The 18,311-nt window shown below is 43.3% G+C and overlaps 1 protein-coding gene across 1 annotated transcript in view; it reads left to right on the top strand.

Moving 5' to 3' along the window:
• The window catches only part of LOC132406087 (beta-1,4-galactosyltransferase 2-like), a 46,566-nt gene extending 28,255 nt beyond the window's left edge, over positions 1 to 18,311 (top strand). The window contains exons 4-7 of the mRNA XM_059991297.1: positions 975 to 1,162; positions 8,637 to 8,759; positions 14,402 to 14,506; positions 16,476 to 18,311. Coding sequence (XP_059847280.1) covers positions 975 to 1,162; positions 8,637 to 8,759; positions 14,402 to 14,506; positions 16,476 to 16,611 — 552 coding nt within the window. The 3' untranslated portion in view covers positions 16,612 to 18,311. The remainder of the gene's footprint in view (positions 1 to 974; positions 1,163 to 8,636; positions 8,760 to 14,401; positions 14,507 to 16,475) is intronic.

Raw genomic sequence — 18,311 nt, 5'->3', positions numbered from 1 at the left:
TCTGCAGATGCTGGAAATTCAAGCGATACACACAAAATGCTGCTGGAACGCAGCAGGCCAAGCAGCCTCTGTAAGGAGGACTGTCAACGTTTCGGGCCGAGACCCTTCATCAGGACTAACTGAAAGGAATATGTTGACCGAGGATCCTTTACCTTTGCCTCAGAGGGAAGATAGTTTAGCTGCTGAATTAAGAGGATGTAACACTCCCTGGTTGTTAGCATGGATTTATTTTGTTCTTTCCAGCATTTATTGCAAATTCCTGTGAGGAAGATTGCAGTGAGTCTCCGTCTTGGCCTGCTGCATTCTTCTGGTGAAGGCACTCGGACAATCCTGACGAAGGGTCTTGGCTTGAAACGTTGACTGTCTAGTCCTTTCTGCAGATGCTTTCCTCCAGCATTTTGTGCATGTTACTCTGGATTTCCAGCATCTGCAGAATCTCTTGTGTCTATCTGATAATCCTGTTGGATTTGCTAGGATTTTTGACCCAGATATGATGAGGGAATTGGAATATACTTCTGGGCCGGAATATGGTGTGAACTTGGGTCTCAGGTGGGATGAGGAAACATGGGAATGGGAGTGCTACTTGTAGAACGAAAACTAATGCCATACTCCCAAAAGCCCAAACTTCACTACTTTCCCTTGAACTCGCACTCATGAAATCCTGTGGTCCAGTCAGCTACTTTCCGCAGCCTTTACGCAAAATTGTGTACCTCGTACCTGAGGAAACACGGTACCCAATTTGCACATAGCAAGCTCTCACAAAAATGAAGTTTGTTGATAACCAGATTATTAGTTTAATATCACGAGATCACTTCTGGCTGGGAGAGCACTGCATTGTTTAATTGTTTGTAATGATACCTTGTTTATGTGTGTGACTGTTGCTAGTTATAAACTAGCAAAGGGTGGTGTGGGCTAGGCAAAACCTCGGGGATCTTGCGGTTGCTGTAGCTAACCTGTTTGTACTCTTACTCCAGGCTGGTGATGGAACGTTCAACCGAGCCAAGTTGCTCAATGTGGGATTTGCGGAAGCTTTGAAAGAGAACGAATATGACTGCTTTATATTCAGCGATGTTGATATTATACCGGAGAACGACAAGAATCTTTACCGCTGTAGCGCAAATCCGCGTCATCTGGCCTGCGCAATGGACAAGTTCAATTATCGGTATGCAACTAAGCTCTAAATTTACTTTGTCTCTGAATCGTATATTCTCCATCTAGAGCACTAGCTATTTCTCTTTCTGTGGATACTACCCGGTTTGCTGAGAGTTTCCAGAATTTTCTACTTTTGTTTCCAAAGCCTTTTTTTAAATAATTTTTTACTCCTCCAATGGTGGGAAGGGAGTAGGTAAAAGGAAGATTGTTACATCTCCTGCTGTTGTATGAGGGAATGCCGTGAAAAGATAAATGGGAGTTAGTGGAGGTGGAAGACTGAGGCAAGGAAGAAATGGTCCCTCTGGAATGCTAAAATGGAAAGGAAAGGGAAGATGTTCTGGTATCTTGTAGAAGATGGAGGAAATTATGAAGGATGACCCATTGAATATAATGGCTGTAGGGAACTCAAACCTTGCTTGGGATAGCAAGAGAGGGGTTGTGAATAGAAAGGCCGACATAAGGGAGATGTAAGTCAGACAGATAGGAAATTAGAGGGGTACGGGCCGACCGCAGAAAGATGGGACTTGATCAGGTTGGCAGCTGGGTTAGCATGAATGAGTTGGGCCAAAGGATCTGTTTCTATTCTGTAAAACTCAGACTCTAAGTCCTAGGTCAACTCCAGAGGTGAGGACACTGGGAAAAGATCTTAAGCACTGGTGTGAAATGTATTGAATTAGAACTGATGAAGTGCAGCTGAAATAAAAGGGGGAAATGGAACCCTAGTCCAGGATGGGTGACAGTTTTAGTCAAGGTAGCTGAAGCTAATGGTCCTGAGTTTGATTCCGGCCGGACCCTTACACACTGGGTTGAGTGTCAAGCTAGCAACTTGGCTTCCATTTTAAAAAAATACTGCAAAAATGCCACCTGATGTGCCACAAGGCGTGAAAAGTAACAATACGTAGTGTGTGTCACCGGTTTGGGAGCTGACAACAAATCTGGCAAATTCTTCCCATAGCCATTTTATAATCAGCCATTAATAATTGTACTTGTAAGCTTTGGGCCGTGAAGTCAATGGGACGATCTGGATGGTTGCGCTGGTAGGGAATGGGGAGAGGTGGAGGGAAGTCTGGAGGATGGGGGGGAAATGAAGAAAGAATGGAGGTGCTGTGGAGGCAGGTGGCAGCCTGAGGGAGGGACTAGGAGAAAGAAACCTGGTAGAAAGGCTGAGAGAGGGAGCAACTGAAGGAGGAAAAGGGTCAGTGTGATGCATGTTAACAGGGAGGTAGTGTCAGGAATAGGCCATGTCAAGAGTGTGTGTGCTTGCCTGCGCATCTTCAAAGTCAGTACAACAGAGCCTAGTCTCCCACCATCTTAGAACTCCTTTGAGACCTTGCTATGTCAAACTGTGGGGTAGCTGGTGAGCGTCTGTCACACAACATTGTAAAAGTCCATTCACATGATCCCTCTCCGCTTCTCTGAAACTGAGTGAAACCGTGATCAGGAGCCGTAGGGATAAAACTCACTTGAAATAATGCTGTGGACGGTTTTACAGCTACCTGAGGGAGAAGATAGTATCATTCCAAAACAGCCAACATTCCGAGTCGCTGAATTGGTAAATCAGTTTATTTGTATTTTGAATAGGACTTGTACCCATGAAATTGGTTTGAAGATGCAGATGCTGCCACTCACAACACAAAAAAAGCAGTTTTAGTAACTACCTTACTATTTATTTTCTTCAATTATTCTAATTTGTTGAGCTTCTGTCTCTTCCACGCACTCCACTCAAGTTAAATAAAGCGAAACTAATGTGAGATCTGGTTTGATTGGTTGCTTTAGCAGATATTGGACTCATCAAATGATCCAAAGGGTGAGTAATTGGAGTAATGAAGGTTGATTTCTAAAACCTATTGTGGGGAAGCTGTGGAATTTACAAGTTTGCCAGAGCGGAGTCTATTTAAAGTGGAGGTTGATAGGTCCGTGATTAGTAAGTGTCAAAGGTTACAGGAAGAATACAGGAGAATGGGATTGGGAGGTAAAATAAATCAGCTATAATTGAACGGAAGAGCAGATTCAATGGGCTGAATGCTGTAATTCTGCTCCGTAGTCAGTGTGAGGACCGTTGTAACTGCTACAACAGACTCGGTACTCCTAATCCTTGACTCAGTGCCTTTGAATACTTACAGGTTGTTAAATCACTTATTCGGATTTAACATTTGTTATCCAAGGAAAATTTTTGAGTGATTCTGTGAATTGATTTAAGATGTTTAATTTGATTTGACTCTTTATGGCTGTGGTGTTTGGAGCAGTAACAAAGCTTCTCTACCTGTCTCAGTTTCCAGCAAATCTTTCAATAGATCAAGTAGATGAGAATGTCATAATTAACATCATATCAGAGGATAAAGATTACTAACCCTGTTATATACAGTAAGTTCTTACCAGAATCATGTAATTTTCCTTGTTTCCTCACAGTCACATACTAGATCGCTGAACTTGGCTGCCACAGCCCGTGTTATGTTCAGCCATCTCATTTTTGAAGTTGTATCTCAATAATCTGCTGTGATCTGAACTAGCTCTCCTGGTTCATTATCCTTGCACTTCGAAAACCAACTTGATGTTGAGAGTCTTCAGTTTTCCTGCTAGAAGTTTCCTTTCAGTGTTTGCTAAACTGGCGGTCCTGCAAAACAACTGCTGACAGCCGTTGCACAGTATTTTTAGTTTAGAGATACAGCACAGTAACAGATTCTTCCAGCACCCCTGCCCCCGCCCCTCATGAGCCCACGCCCAATTACACCACTGTAACTAAACTGCTAACCCGTATGCCTTTGGAATGTGGGAGGACACCCCCACAGTCACAGGGAGAACGTGCAAACTCCTTACTGACAGCGGCAGAACTGAACCCAGGTTGCTGGTATTGTGATAGTGTTGTGCTAATCACCATGTTACCGTGGCAGCAATTGATATTTCTGCTGCTGTTTCTATAACGCGTTTTGTCTGGGGATAGGTTGTTATCCTTAATTCCCCCACCTGGCAGTTTTAACCATTTTCTACCTCCCCAGCCTAGTCAGATACAGATCTAGACCAGTACAGCTCCGGAACAGGCCCCTCGTTGTTTGTCAATACCTCACCATTCTGACAGACAGGTATAAGAGCTTTGTTACTGCTCCAAACACCCCAGCAATAAAGAGTCGAATCAAATTAAACATCTCAAATCAATTCACAGGCACAATGTTGTGCCTATCCAGCTAAAAGTGAATCAAAACCACCCCCCAAAAACTAATCCCTCCTACCATGCCCATATTCCTCCATCTTCCTTGTATTCATGTGCCTATCTAAACACCTCTTAAATGCCTCTAATGTATTTGCCTCTACCACCGTACCAGGCAGCGGATTCCCAGTATTTACCACTCTGAGTAAAAGAGCTTGCCCCTCAGATCGTCTTTGAACCTACCCCCGCATGCCCTCTGATGTTAGACATTTCCCCTTGTCTATCTATGCCTCTCCTAATCTTATAAACCTCTATCAGATCTCCCCTTGGCCTCCATCACTCCGGAGAAAGCAGCCCAAGTCTGTCCAGCCTCTTGTGGTAGCACATGCCCCCTAAACCAGGAAGATCCTGGTAAACCTCTTCTGCACCCTTCCCAAAGTCTGAATGTCCTTCCAGTGCTGGGGGTGAAATGTATGCAATGCTCCAGAAGTGGCCTAACCAGAGTTCCATAAAGTTGCAACATAACCTCTTGACTTTTGAACTCAGTGCCTCAACTAATAAAAGCAAGTATTACATCAGCCTTCTTAACCACCCTATCGGCGTGTTTAGCCACTAATAAGGATCTTGCTCTTAACAGTGTGCTGTCTCCTTGCATTTGCCCTTCATGGTGCAACACCTCACATTTGTCTGGGTTAAACTCCATCTGCCATTTCTCTGCCCATTACCTGTATCGGATTGTATTCCTTGCCAGTCTTCTACCCCATCCACAACTGCACCAATCTTGGTATCAGCTGCAAAACCTACTAACCCAACAAGTGCTACACCTGCCCTTACACTTCCTCCCTCACCACCATTCAGGGCCCCAGACAGTCCTTCCAGGTGAGGTGACACTTCACCTGTGAGTCGACTGGTGTGGTATACTGCGTCCGGTGCTCCCAGTGTGGCCTTTTATATATTGGTGAGACCTGACGTAGACTGGGAGACCGTTTCGCTGAACACCTACGCTCGGTCCGCCAGAAAAAGCAGGATCTCCCAGTGGCCACACATTTTAATTCCACGTCCCATTCCCATTCTGATATGTCTATCCATGACCTCCTCTATTGTCGAAATGAATCCAAACTCAGGTTGGAGGAACAACACCTTATATACCTGCTGGGTAGCCTCCAACCTGATGGCATGAACATTGACTTCTCTAACTTCCGTTAATGCCCCTCCTCCCCTTCTTACCCCATCCCTGACATATTTAGTTGTTTGCCTGTTCTCCATCTCCCTCTGGTGCCCACCCCCTTTCTTTCTCCTGAGGCCTCCCGTCCCATGATCCTTTCCCTTCGCCAGCTCTGTATCACTTTCGCCAATCACCTTTCCAGCTCTTAGCTTCATCCCACCCCCTCCGGTCTTCTCCTATCATTTCGCATTTCCCCCTCCCCCCACTACTTTCAGATCTCTTATCTTTCCTTTCATTTAGTCCTGATGAAGGGTCTCAGCCAGAAACGTCGACAGCGCTTCTCCCTATAGATGCTGCCTGGCCTGCTGCGTTCCACCAGCATTTTGTGTGTGTTGTTTGAATTTCCAGCATCTGCAGATTTCCTCGTGTTTGCACCTGCATTTTCATTCATGTCTTCAATTAATCAGCTTTGTTGAATCTGCTAGGAGCAAAAGCTCACACCAGTGCAGAATTGACGTTCATTAAAACAAGCAATGTGTCTACTATAGCAAGGCACAGCCACCAAGCTGCTGTACAGACACGGAATGGTGAGGTATTGACAAACAGCCCTGAAGAACCTTTTCAGAATTTCTGACATTTACACTGAAGTGGAGCTCAATTAATACGTGTGTTTTTATCAATAACCTTTCATTCTGTTGTATAATCATCATGATTTTGCTGTATGCTTCTGTACAGATTTGTGTATTCAGTTAAAGCAGCTTTTTTCATGGTATTTTTCCCCTTCCAAATATTATCAGTCTATTCCAAACAGTCTTGGCAATAAACTACTTTAAAGGTTGGTTTCCTTGGCCATTCCTCTTTATGCCATTTCTGTTTACATAGAATCAGAAACAGATTTATTATCATTGGCATGTGACGTGAAATTTGTTACCTCAACAGCAGCAGTTCAACATGCAATACATCAACTAGCAGGGAGAAAAAAATAATGAATAAAATAAAACATAATAAACAAGTAAATCATTTATGTATATTGAGTAGATTTTTTAAAAATGTGAAAAAGCAAAATACTGTATATTTAAAAAAATGAGGTTGTGTCCAAAGCTTCAATGTCCATTTAGGAATCGGATGGCAGAGGGGAAGAAACTGTTCCTGAATTACTGAATGTGTGCTTCCAAGCTTCTGTACCTCCTGCCTGATAATAACAGTGAGAAAAGGACATGCCCTGGGTGCTGAAGGTCCATAATAATGGATGCTGCCTTTCTGAGACACTGTTCCCCAAAGACGTCCCAGGCATTCTACAGGCTAGTACCCAAGATGGAGCCGACTAGATTTACAACCTTCTACAGCTACTTTTGGTCCTGTGCAGTAGCCCGTCCATACCAGACAGTGATGCAGCCTGTCAGAATGCTCTCCACGTTACAACCATAGAAGTTTTTGAGTGTATTTGTTGATACGCCAGATCTCCTCAAATTCCCAATAATAATTATAGCAACTTAAAAGAGCTGGTTATGGACTACAGGAGGAATGGAGACAGGCTAACCCCTATAGACATCAATGGATCTGGGGTTGTGAGGGTTAACAGCTTTGAGTTCCTCAGCCTAAACATCACCAAGGATCTCACATGGTCTGTACATTCCGGCTGTGTGGTGAAAAAGGCACAACAGTGCCTCTTTCAAATCAGACAGCTGAAGAAGTTTGGTATGGGCCCTCAAATCCTTAGAACTTTCTACAAGGGCACAATTGAGAGCATCCTGACTGGCTGCATCACTGCCTGGAATGGGAACTGTACTTCCCTAAATTGCAGGACCCTGCAGAGAGTGGTGCGGACTGCCCAGCGCATCTGTAGATGTGAACTTCCCAGCGCATCTGTAGATGTGAACTTCCCAGTATTCAGGACATTTATAAAGACAGGTGTGTAAAAAGGGCCCGAAGGATCATTGGGTGCCTGAGTCACCCCAACCACAAACTGTTCCAGCTGCTACCATCTGGGAAACGGTACCGCAGCATAAAAGCCAGGACCAACAGGCTCTGAGACAGCTTCTTCCACCAGGTATCAGACTGATTAACTCACAACTGTATTTCTATGTTATATTGTTGTACATACTATTTATTATAAATGACTATAAATTGCACATTTAGATGGAGACATAACGTAAAGATTTTTACTCCTTGTGTATATGAAGGATGTAAGTAATAAAGTCAATTCAGTGACACCAACCAACACTCAATGGCCACTTTATTGGTTACCTCCTGTAACTAATAAAGTGGCCACTGGCGTCCATTATCCACTGCTGTTGTAGCCCATCCACTTCAAGGTTCAATGTGATATGTGTTGAAAGATGTTCTTCTGCTCACCGCTGTTGTAACACGTGGTTATACGGGTTGCTGCCTCGTTCCTGTCAACTTCAACCAGTCTGGCCACTCTCCTTTGACTTCTCTCATTAACGAAGCATTTCCGCCAACAGAACTGCCGCTCACTGGATTTTTTTTTGTTTGTTTTTCACGCCATTCTCTGTAAAGTTGAGAGCCTCCCATGTGTGAAAATCCCAGGAGGTCAGCAGTTTCCGAGATGCTCACACCACCCTGTCTGGCACCAACAATCATTCCACAGCAAAGTCACTTGCATCACATTTCTTCCCTGTTCTAATACTCGGTTTGAACAACAATGAACTTCTTGGTCATGGCTGCAAGCCTTTATGCGTTGAGTAGCTGCCACATGATTGGCCACTTAGATATTTGCATTAACAAGTGGGTGTACAGGTCTAGCTAATAAAGTGATCCCTGGGAGTATGTAAGGATAAAGTCAGGCTACTAAAAGCTGGACAAAGACCTGTGTCATTTTGGAGCATCTCGGAATGGGTGAAGGGGTTTGCGGTCAAAGTCCAGAACAGACCACTAATGGCATGGCCATCATTGGAGATGTAAAGCCAGTGACATTGAAAATTATTGCTGAATCTTGTTGGAGTAGGACAGAGAATGGAAGAGCCAAGGACTGTCAGTCAATGGTACATCCTGTTTAATCTTTCACTGCTCAGTCTACTCATTTATGGAAGATAGTTCAATATCCAGTTGGACTTGGGTGTGCTTAGACTTGATTCGTTCCCGTTTCACCGGCAGTTTTACACCATTTGCCATCCAACATTTATTTTCTCCTCTCCCTCCTCCTCAATGCAGGTTACCATATACTGGCTATTTCGGAGGGATTGTGGCTTTTACCAAGGAGCAGTATTTGAAGATAAATGGTTTCTCCAATAATTATTGGGGCTGGGGAACTGAAGATGACGACACATACATGAGGTAAGAATGAAGCAGGTGTCCATAGTTAAATATAGGAACAGGACACTGTCTGTTCAGTGGACTTCCCTGTACTCTCTTGGGCAATATCCTCTAATCATTTTTGCCATGTGTTAAAGTTTACACTGATGAGATTTACGTTTTGTCAAAAACTTTTGCAGCAATCATAAACCTTGAACTTGAACATTGACTTTAAAGATCGGGAAGCTTCTCTTGATGTGTTTTGAGCCAACGGGTGGGGTGCAGAGGATTTGCTGGCTGCTGGTTGTGGAGGACTGACTTTCTCCTTGGCGTTATGGGGTGGGGGGGACCGCAAAGAAAAGAGCCACCAGGACCATCACAGAGGCTGCTAAGTGAGGCTCCAGATAACATATTTTGTGTAACGTGTGTGTGTTATGTAAATTCGGATGACGTTTAGTGTAGGTTGGGCCTTGCTGTAATGGCCATTGTGTGGCACTCCCTGAGAGCTGATAAAGCTAAGATGTAGTACTCCCATGCTCCAGTCACTGCAGTGCTGCAGCACTCTTAGCAACACTGCAGCAGTAGTGCTAGGGGTGCCGCACCACTGCAGTGGCTGGAGAGTGGGTGTACTGCATCAGCTCTTGGTAAGTCCATTGCAGCAAAGCCTTAATGATCGGGTCCTATCCTCATTTCGTATGGTGCGGCGCTCCAGGGTATTGCTCCATCCTCTCAGTGGGCTGCACTTTCATCGTTAGATCAGATGAGCGTGTGGTTAGTAAATTCACAGACGCCTGGGGGTATGCATGAAGCACAAATTGAGTTTCTGCCTTTTGCGTGAAGTGCAAATCTTAATTCTTCCAGAAGGGCATAGAAGGCCAGTGAGACTACCAGAAGAAATGCAAAGCCATATTCCCTTGTCCAGCTAATATTTATTCTTCAAATGGTGTTTATTAGTACTGATTAGCTCCTCATTATCACGAGATTGTTTACGCAGCATATTTGCGTGAGCAGGTTGCAACATTGCTTTAGGATAAACTTATGAAAACACATTTAAAACAGATTGTATACCATGAAGCTTTAAAGAAGTTGAAAAGAAAATGTGTACTTGTCATGCTTTTCACAACCTTTTTGCCTTGACTTGTCTTACATCCTGTGATGTTCTCCTGACTTGTGGTTGCCTGTGTTTTGGGAAACATGCTAGTCAACTTATCCAAAACAAGCTCCCGCAATGTCATGTGGAACAGATGGTAATCTTTAGCAGTATTAAATGATGATTGAATATCAGCTGGAGGGTGAAGTCTGTTGCTGCTTTCCAAATTAGTGTCATTAGATCATTTCCATCCTGCTGAGGGGCCAGACAGTTTGGCTGTCATCTCAACTGAAAAATCCATGAATGCAGAATTATCCATTCTTAGACTTTGTGTGCTTTCGGAGTATCAATGGAATCTCGGAATTATTCCAAATTTACTTCAGTGAGATCGTCCTTCCTTAGTGGTGAGAAAAAGAGGAATTTATTGCACAGTAGAACAAAGAATTTTTATTCACATTTAAGAACTGTTAAGAATGTATTAAACCAGATATTTTAAAATTGCAAGATACATTGAATGACACACACAGAGTGCGAGAGGAAAGCATGTCAGACAGCATCTATAGAGGGGAATGAACAGTACAGATTTTGGACTTGAGACCCTTCATCGGGCCTGGAAAGGAAGGGAACAGAGGCCAGAGTAAGGAGGTAGGGTGAGGGGAAGGAGTACAGTACGACAAGTGATGTGAAACCGGTTGAGGGGGAGGGTGGGTGAGGTGAGGAAAGGGAGAAATAAACTAAGGCTACATCCACACTGAGCCGGTGAATTTTGAAAACACCGGTGTTGCAAAAAAAGTGATAGGTGTTTCTGAAAATACCTCTGTCCACATTAAAACGGGTATTTGGCGAAACTCCTCCTACTGGGCACGCACGCAGGACACAGCTGCAGAAAACAAGTGAAGAAGAAATGGTATGTTATTTCCGTTTCCTCCTCTTGGTTCAAGAAAACAATGAAAAGCCGCACTGCCGCCACCATCTGTTCCGGCACGTCGTGACAGCGTTTTTAAAAAAGCTCCGGTTACCCCGTACACACTACACCACCTAGCCAGCGTTTTCAGATTTACACACTCTGGAGAGCGTTTTAGATAAGCTGCGTTTTTGGGGGAGAAAAACGCCATTTCAGTGTGGACGGAGGATCAAAACGAAGAGAAAAAGCTTCAGTTTCAGATTTATCCAGTCTAGTGTAGACGAAGCCTCAGAAGATGGGAGGCGAAGGGCTGAACAGGAAGAATTCTGACCGGAGGAGGACAATGCACATGGAAGAAAGGGAGGGAGAGCTGGCACCAGAGGGTGATGATAGGCAAGTGAAGAGAAGTAAAGGGGTGAGAGAGGAACCTGAATGGGGAATGGAAAAAGAGAGAAAGGGGGGATGAAATTACCAGAGGATACAAAAATCGATGTTCATGCCATCAGGTTGGAGGCTACCCAGGAGGTTGCTCCTCTAACCTGAGTGTGGTCTCATCATGCTAAAGGGTCTTGGCCTGTGTTACGCCTGCAGCCCCCTCCTTTTTGAGAATCGCAGGATCGCTATTGATTTGGATCAGGAGACCCAGGAAATGAGAGAGAGACGTGCGGAATGTCTTGATTCCCCCCCCCCCCCCCCCGGCGATATAAAGCTACGGGAAACAGCCATTGTCTCTTGGAGACGGACTTGTGTATTGCAATACTGTGCTGCGTGGAAGCCCTCAGGCCAAGTGGGCTGGTTGAGGGAGGGATTGCATCACCCCAACCTGATTGACATCTGAGACCCTGTGAGTCAGGATAAAAGAGGGTCTATGGGAACAGCCCCTCAGACGCACCAGAAGAAATGCTAGCGACCCCGTAATAGCAGAAGCTGGTGGGAGGAGGCCACGTGCGTTCGGTTCCATTTGCCCCGGAACTGGTGGCTTTTACCACGGGAAACTGGCTTTTAGCTAACAACGGAGAAACCAACTCCCAACGACTCTCGAAGGATTGACATCATAAAAGGACTGGGCAAGTTTTAACCCGTCTTTCTCTCAAACCAAAACGCTGCAGCTTGAACAAACTAACAGTGACTTTTATATTTCCATTGGACAATACCTTATCCCCTAGACAACGATAGAGCTATTTCTTATTGATTATTATTATACCCGTGCTTTTAGATTTAGTATTGATGACGTATATTATCTGTATGTTTGCATTGATATTATTTTTGTGTATCTTTATCAATAAATACTGTTGAAAATAGTACCATCTGACTTCAATGGAACTCTCTATCTTTGCTGGTAAGTGACCCAGTTACGGGGTACGTAACACCTGAAACATTGAATTCACAATTTGGGAGGTTGGACGATTGGATGTTAGTTTTGGAGGGTCTACAAAAAAAGGATGAGGGCAGTCCAGTAGAAGTTTTAGTTTTGAAAGCCTGTGATTTCTGGGAAAGCAAAGACATCTGTTGGGCTGGGGATTGGAGAGGGCAACATTGAGAATCAGAATATTAATTAACTGATGAGTGCTAGAATTAAATAGCTGTCAGCTGAGAGGGAAAACAGTTTCTGGGCTTAGAACAAATGGTAGGGTGTTTGAAGGAATTCGTGTGAGGCGTTGAACGATGATAAGGTGGGTGTGGGCACAGAAACCCTGCGAGGTGCTGAGCTGGTCCCTACTGGGTGAGCCAAAAGCACCCCTCGGGCTGCACCCTGTGGCTGGTAGGTCCCACCTGTCCCTTGCTGGGAACATCACCTTCAAAACCTCTGTTTCATGTCAAAGCTGGAAATGGATGCAGCAGTGACCAAATGCAGAAACAGTGAGAATTTACTCTATTTGTTATAGGCAATGTTGAGGCTTATGGCAGAATCATTCTATGTCTCCTGCCCCCATTTTCCTCAGAAAAGTTCACCGAGGAATCTGCTCTTTTTTTTTCACTTTTCATCTTGCTTTGTTTCCCAATGCATCGGTGCTTCTGTATCCCCACTCCACCTCCAGCTCACAACTCTAGCTGCTTTCTCATTCTTCTCCATGTCCCCCCCCCCCACACCCACCTCTCTATTGCCTGTTCTGAACCCCTGCCTTGTACAATTCCCCCACTATTGTTTCTCACTTCCTCCATCACAGCCTTGTTTTTTTGCCCATTCCCAGTCACCTTGTATCTGTCACTCCCTTGCTGTCCATTTCATCCAAACCCAGCCCCTCTAACCATCTCACTCCTGACCCTCTCTGACACCCAATGCTGTTCTGACTCACTCAACCCCAGCTCTGATATCTCATGCCCCATCTCATATCAGTATCATCCTTCTCAACCTCCATTCTCTCGGTCTTTCTTCCCAAAAGCCTTGCTCCACCCTTCAATCCTCACGGCTATCTCCACTTCAAGCTCTACCCACAGAGGCCATTTTATTAAATGCACCTCATTAATGCAAATATCTAATCAGCCAATCATGTGCCAGGAACTCAGTGCATAAAAGCGTGCAGACATGGTCAAGAGGTTCATTTGGTGTTCAAACCAAACATGCAAGAAATGTGGTCTAAGTGACTTTGACTGTGGTATGTTTGTTGGTGCTGGGCAGGGTGGCTTGAGTAACTCAGAAACGGCTGATCTCCTGTGATTCTTCATGCACAACAATCTCGAGAGTTTACAGAAAATGGTGCATAAAACAAAAAATATCTAGTGAGCGGCAGTTCTGTGTGCAAAAATGCCTTGTTAGTGAGAAAGGTCAAAGAAGAATGGCCAGACTGGTTCAAGCTGACAGGAAAGTCACAATAACTTAAATAGCCAAATCTTACAACAGTGGTGTGTAGTGGCCCACTTTGTCAAACCTTGAAGTAGAAGGGCTACAACAGCAGCAGAAGACCTTGAACATATACTCAGTGGCCACTTCATTAGGTACATTTTGAACAACTGTAATCTTCCTTTACCTAATAGTGGCATTTGTACCACTATTCAGCTCTTTGGTTACCCATGTTTTCCATTTCTCTCCCACTGTCTCCTAGTCTCCTCATGTTCCTCTATTTTTAGGACTTGCAGTGAAAAGTCAAAACTATTTGGGAACTTTTTTAGTCACTTTTTATTATATCCTTTGTTAGTTCCTACTTATGTTTGAATACATTGCTGTTCACTCTTTTTTTGTACTGAAGGTGCTAAAACTCCATCTTGTCAATAAATAACAAGACAGCTGGTTCTTTGAACTGCCAACATTTTGGTGCGCGATCTTCTTTTCAAGAAGGGCAGGAATTTTGTTGTCACCTCCAGCCCAACAATTCTCTGTTCTTTTGATTCAGATTGTTTGGTGTCCATAACTTTTAACCCCTCCAGTGGTTTAGCTTGTTTGGCACAACATGGTGGGCTGAAGGACCTGTTCCTGTGCTTTACTGTCCTGTGTCCTATGGTGAATGTGCCTTCATCTGCCCAGGTTCAAAGTTTAAGCGTTCCTTCCCTGTTCCTTTCAACCTCTCTTCACTCTTTAAGACACTCCTTTTAAAGGTTGCCTCTCATTTTCCATGTGTGGTTTGTTGAGAGATTTTGTTTGATAATTATAGAACATTCCAGGAGCAGTTAATATTCTTAGTAAAACAAGATTATTATAAGTTGTGTTTATCAAACATTGCATTAAGGAAATGACTTTGTTCTAAATCATAGAGTGAAATTGAATGGCATGACTGTTGACCGGCCTGATAGCAACATTGCAAGAACCAAAATGATACGACATGAAAGAGACAAAGGAAACGAGGTCAATGAGAAAAAGTGAGTCATTTTCGAATGGCAGTATTAAAATAAAGTTATATCAAAAATCAAATATTGCTTATAAAGGGATCATTCAAATTGTGTGGTTATTAGGACTTGTGACTTGGAAGTAAACAGGTTAGTGAGTTAATTCTCCTCCCAGAGGGTTACTGAATCATTAAATTTCTCTGCCACGGAGAGCTGTGGAGGTGGTTATTGAGTGCACAAGGCGGAAATGAGCTTGTAATTTCTTTATTGGGAGATGGAGGGTTAAGAGAAACAGCTAAAACAATGGAGCTGAGATTGGATCACATTTTCCATGTTCTAACTGAACACAACAAAAGGGATAAAGAGGCCACAGGTCTTCCTCCCATTTCTTATGCTCTTTTGTTGGGGGAAATCGAAGAAAATTAATTATGTTTTCATCATCTTTGCAGGCAGTGAATTCCAGATCATAACTGTTTTGCTTTTTTTTTAAAAAAAAAAGCTTTTCCTTGCATCCCCTTTGAATTTTGTCCAGCATTTTTAATTGGATACCTAGTCTTTGATTCATGAGCAGAGAGAACTATTTATTCCTTCTAGCTGGGTCAGCCATGACGTGGTGCATTTCTGTTAAGTTTCCTCTCAACTTCCTTTGCCACAAGAGCAGCAATCCCAGCTTCTCCAGACCACCCCAGTAGCTGAAATTCTTTTCTAATACTCTTATAAATATTCCTCATCCTAAAGTTCTCAAGCCAATCTAATATGGAGAAAGAGGTTATTGTAGTCGAGGGAATTTATGTTCTTTTCTGTTATCTGCACACCATGTTGAGGGGAATTCATAAAGTACTGCAGGATGGGAACTTTGGCATATTCTGTTTGCTACTCTCTTAAACAAAAGTGACTTGCTGGGTTCTGCCCTCTGATCCCTGCTGATCCACTAGGAAATTAAGCACTCACTAGCTCGGTTGCAATAATCTTTTGGCTAAATGGATTAACATAGTTGTATCTTAATACCTCAAGCTGCTACTTGGCAGAAAGGAACACATTGATTGAGCTGGTGTTGGGGATACAAAGTCCCCTTATGTAGTGGGGGAAGGAGACGAAGATGGCATACCCACCCACCCCCCACCCCTGAACCATTGATAGTGGTGAATTAATGGGGCAGATGCTGGCAGGCTATTTTCCCTTTTTATTGTAGTCCAGAACAAGGAGATGAGGGGTCATCCATTTAGAATGGAGGTTTAAAAAAAATCTTCCTGAATGTTGAGAATGACTCTCTACAACACCTCCCCACCCCCCACCTTGAGAGAGATGCGAGTGCTCAAATGTTGTGCTTTTTCAAAACTCGAATCAATAAGTTTAAAGACATTAAGGGAAGCAAACAATCTGGGGAATGGATCAGAAAACTGAATAGAGGATTTGCCATGATAGGGCAGCAGGATAGTGTAGTGGTTAGCACAATGTTTCACGGTACCAGCGATACAGGTTCAATTCCCACTGCTGCCTGTAAGTCGTTTGTACGTTCTCCCGTGACCTTGTGGGTTTCCTCCAGGTGCTCCAGTTTCCTCCCACAGTCCAAAGATGTACCGGTTGGTAGGTTAATTGGCTAAGGTAAAATCAGGGGTTGTTGTGCAGTGGGGCTCAAGGGGCTGGAAGGGCCAATTCCACACTGTATCTCAATTTTTTTTAAAAATTAAAAATAAATCATTCCTGTAATGATCTTGCTGAATGCTACCTACTACTCTTTATATTATGAAGCAATGAGTTGGGTTAAGAAAAATTACTGAACAAAAGTACAATGAGACTAAATACAGGATTGGGAAATGAGCTGTAGGTTTGAGGAATAATAGGGTGGATGTGAAAGAGACTGGGGGAAAAAGTAATGTTGCAGGATTTTTCAATTGAGGGCACTATTTGAACCAGATTATTTAGGCTGCTCCGCGCATTGTTAATAACTTAATATGAGATTTAATATCAGTGTCTTAACTAACTTTTTCTGTATTTCCAGTTATGTTGTTTATAACAGGATGAAATTTACAAGGCACCATGATGGCTACAAATCCCTTAAATACTCAGTCATCAAAATAGAAAGAACACAACTTTTCACGAAGATTACAGTCGATATTGGAAAACCTCCATCGTAGAGAACTGGAAGAGTGCCTTTACCACCACCATTACGAGTGGAATTAACCAAAGAAGAGTGTGTGTGTGTGTGTGTGTGCTGCCTCGGACCACTGTTCAGACACTTAAACACACTAATACACATGCAAAATGACTCAAGTCTCTTCACTTTAAAGGAGATGATCCATCGTCTCTTGCTTCCGTGGATATGGGGGAAGAGGCTATTAAAGTATGTCTGCCACAACCTTTTCTTGGGGAGAGAGAGGGCTCCTAATGCTGCTCATAATGAAAATAGCAAGAGATTGTGAATGAGCTCTTGCTCTTGACTCAGTGATATCTTGCATTAATTCTGTCATTCATTTTTCAAGTATTTTTCACTTTTTGTTTGGACATAAAGGGGTGGGATCTGTTTGATTGTAGGATTCGAGGATGATGACTTGCAGGAAGCACTCTCTCATTTGCAGCTTCTCCTCCACCTTTATCTGGCTAGTAACCAAGTCTAAGGAGGAGGGATGGGAATTCTTTGGTCCCTCTTGGACTCTGTCAACTCTTGGGAATGACTCGTGTTTTGTTTTGCTAATTGGTTAGTTTTATTTTTCCTGGATGACATTAGGTTCATTGTTGGCGTGTGGGATGGTTCTGCTGATGATGGAGAGCAGAAGTCTATCGCAGTTTGTATAGGTTGTCGCCACCCACTTCCTCACTCTCGTACACCCCCCCCCCCACCACCACTAACACCACAGCCACACATCACATCACCCGTGTCCAAAGTGACCTTGACTGTTGCATCCATCATGCTGGCACTCAGCTCTCTGTTAATTTGCAGAGGCCCCGTCTCTGGAAAGGTGCTGATCAATGTCGAGTAATATTCCTTTGGCACAATTTATCTTTTTGCTCTTCACAAAAGTGCCCGTTTGTAGCATGTGATATCCAAGATGAGTGTAATCCAGTAATAGTAGATTCAAGTCTTAACTCAAAAGTTGAGATGCGAGCTTTCCGATCGGAATTGAGGCGGGGAGACCTGGCTGGAATTTCTTTTGTTGTAGAGACAAGGTTACTCAGATACACAATCAACCTTAACCATCTCTGTACTGAGCATGCATTGAATCTGTGATCTTGTGTAACTTTCGGACTCAGTCTTCCACTGAGCAGAGTTGTTACCAGATGAGCACCTTGAAATGAACACTATTTTTATATAATGTGTTCTCCAACTTTATATTCCATGTTTACAAGGCATTCTGTAAATTTCATAATCATGGAAGTTGACCAACTCAATTTTTGCTTTGCATCCTCTTTAACATCCTCCAATTTATGTTTGAAATATTTGCAACTACGCTATTTAACTGGGATAGGGAGAGGTGACTGAAATCTTTTTAATCCTCCAAATAGAGTGTCCACCACCCACGTTCCTGGAGCATCATTGTTCACTTTACTTCCAGCCAATGGCAGTGATGAAAAACTCATTGAAAGCATTCTGACCATCGTGCAAGGTCTCTTGCTTTTGAGTTGCTGGACTGTTCATAACTTTTTTTAAAAAAAAAAGCAACAGTTGTAAATGAACCAAAGATAACTCTGCAAAAATGTATAAATTAAACCTATTTGTAAAATGGAATGATATTTATTTAAATATACAGCAGAGTGAGGAAGCTGAAACTCTGCAGGTTTTATGGCAATTGTATTATGAATGATAATGATGTGTGAAATATATTTTTAATGGACTGTT

The sequence above is a fragment of the Hypanus sabinus genome, chromosome 16, assembly GCF_030144855.1.
Source record: "Hypanus sabinus isolate sHypSab1 chromosome 16, sHypSab1.hap1, whole genome shotgun sequence".
NCBI classification, from domain to species: Eukaryota; Metazoa; Chordata; class Chondrichthyes; order Myliobatiformes; family Dasyatidae; genus Hypanus; species Hypanus sabinus.
Note: the sequence above shows the minus strand (reverse complement) of the source record. Positions and strands in the feature narration are given on the sequence as shown.